General features: G+C 38.3%; 1 protein-coding gene across 1 annotated transcript in view; it reads right to left on the reverse strand.

Moving 5' to 3' along the window:
- Window positions 1–949: 949 nt before the first annotated feature.
- The window catches only part of SARC_01623 (50S ribosomal protein L11 methyltransferase), a gene marked incomplete at both ends in the record, with an annotated part of 3288 nt that continues 2351 nt past the window's right edge, over window positions 950–1886 (reverse strand). Inside the window, one exon of the mRNA XM_014304640.1 lies at window positions 950–1194. Coding sequence (XP_014160115.1) covers window positions 950–1194 — 245 coding nt within the window. The remainder of the gene's footprint in view (window positions 1195–1886) is intronic.

Here is a 1886-nt window from a genome sequence, read left to right on the forward strand (position 1 = left end):
ATATATATGTATATATATATATGTATATATATATATATTTGTAACATGTGTGTGGACCACGTGTAGTAGAGTAATACATGATGACTCAGATGTAAGAGGGGTTAGTTTTGAGGAAAATTTTCCGTGCGTGTCATTTGAAATTGGTTATACACATAAAACTGTTAGTGGCGTAGTGTGTAAAGTAGTGTAAAATACTGGATGGCGAGTGACAGACTACAGAGGAGACCGGGCACTCGAGATACATAGAGATATTGTGTCAGTTGTCAGAGGGGACTGATGGTAGGCAATATCTAGTCTGTGGCTATATAGGTCAAGGATATGAGGTGATCACTCCTCATATTCTTATACTTTGGTAATACATAGTACGTCATTTCACTCTATATATATATATATATATATATATCCAGTACAGCTTGGGTTAAGATTGCAAATATGGAGTATATCAGCACTACACATTCGAGGCATAGAAAAGACCTCTGGGCAATTTATACTAAAATGTTATCTGCCTGGGTAGAATAAGAGAGTGCAGCAAATTCAAGAATCGGGCACATGAAACATAGAGAAAGCACACCACTCACGAGTTCGGGATGCGATGAACAATCCGCTATTTAAAATTTACAAGAACATCACATGAGGTCCACGCCCGGACCAAGAAATAATACAACTAGTGTAGTGAGCACTTAACGATTGCAAACTTTACCATGTGACCTCGACAAAAATGGGGAGTTCGTCGCGTATAACGTGTAATGGACAGCGATCTCAATACATAACTTTAATACATACAATGGTAGTTCACAAGAGTGAAGCACTTGTTTCTTAGACAATCTGATCAAATTCCCGGCAACAGCATTTGACTACCATCTGGTGAACCTACACAAAGAGAACATATGACAGTACAGGGACTCGCGTATATAGAGGTTGGTGTTGTATTCGGTATCGATATGTGGACTCATACTTTTAATCGATACAATGACCCTACACTAAGCCCATGGTTCTCATCTATAAACGCCTCGGATAGATCAAATTCCGCAATCTTGTGCAAATCTGGTGTGCGCGGCAGGTAGGGCCTACCAGGGTCACCTAGCACTACATCAACACCACGTGCGGCTAGTTGCTTGAGCCATGCAATAGCCAAGCTCGCGAACTCATCATCATAACAGATATCGCCCGCAAGCACCACATCCCACGGTATTTCTATTGTTCCCGAATATGTCAAGTGGTGCAAGATATCAATAAAAAGTTGGACATTGTATACATTATAAGATACACACCCACACATACACACACTCAATAAACACACACATACATACAAATACACACACACATACATACAAATACACACACACATACATACAAATACACACACACAATAAACACACACATACATACACACACACAATAAACACACACATACATACACACATACATATAAATACACACACACATACACACAGAAACATACACACACACACATGCACGCACACACAAAGAAATAATCAAAACAGAAACATACACACACACCCACCCACATACACACACACACCCACATACACACACACGCAAACACAAACAAACAACCGGAACAGAAACAGCAACAAACGAACACACACACACACACACACACATATATATCATATACACACACACACACACATATATATATATATACACAAACACACACACACATATATATATATATACACACACACACACACATATATATATGTGTATATATATTTATGTGATTTTATAAACACATACATACATACATACACACACACACACACACACACACATATATATATGTGTATCTATATTTATATGATTTTATAAACACATACATACATACACACACACCCACACCCACCCACCCACCCACATATAAA

This window comes from Sphaeroforma arctica (assembly GCF_001186125.1).
Source record: "Sphaeroforma arctica JP610 unplaced genomic scaffold supercont1.66, whole genome shotgun sequence".
NCBI classification, from domain to species: Eukaryota; class Ichthyosporea; order Ichthyophonida; genus Sphaeroforma; species Sphaeroforma arctica.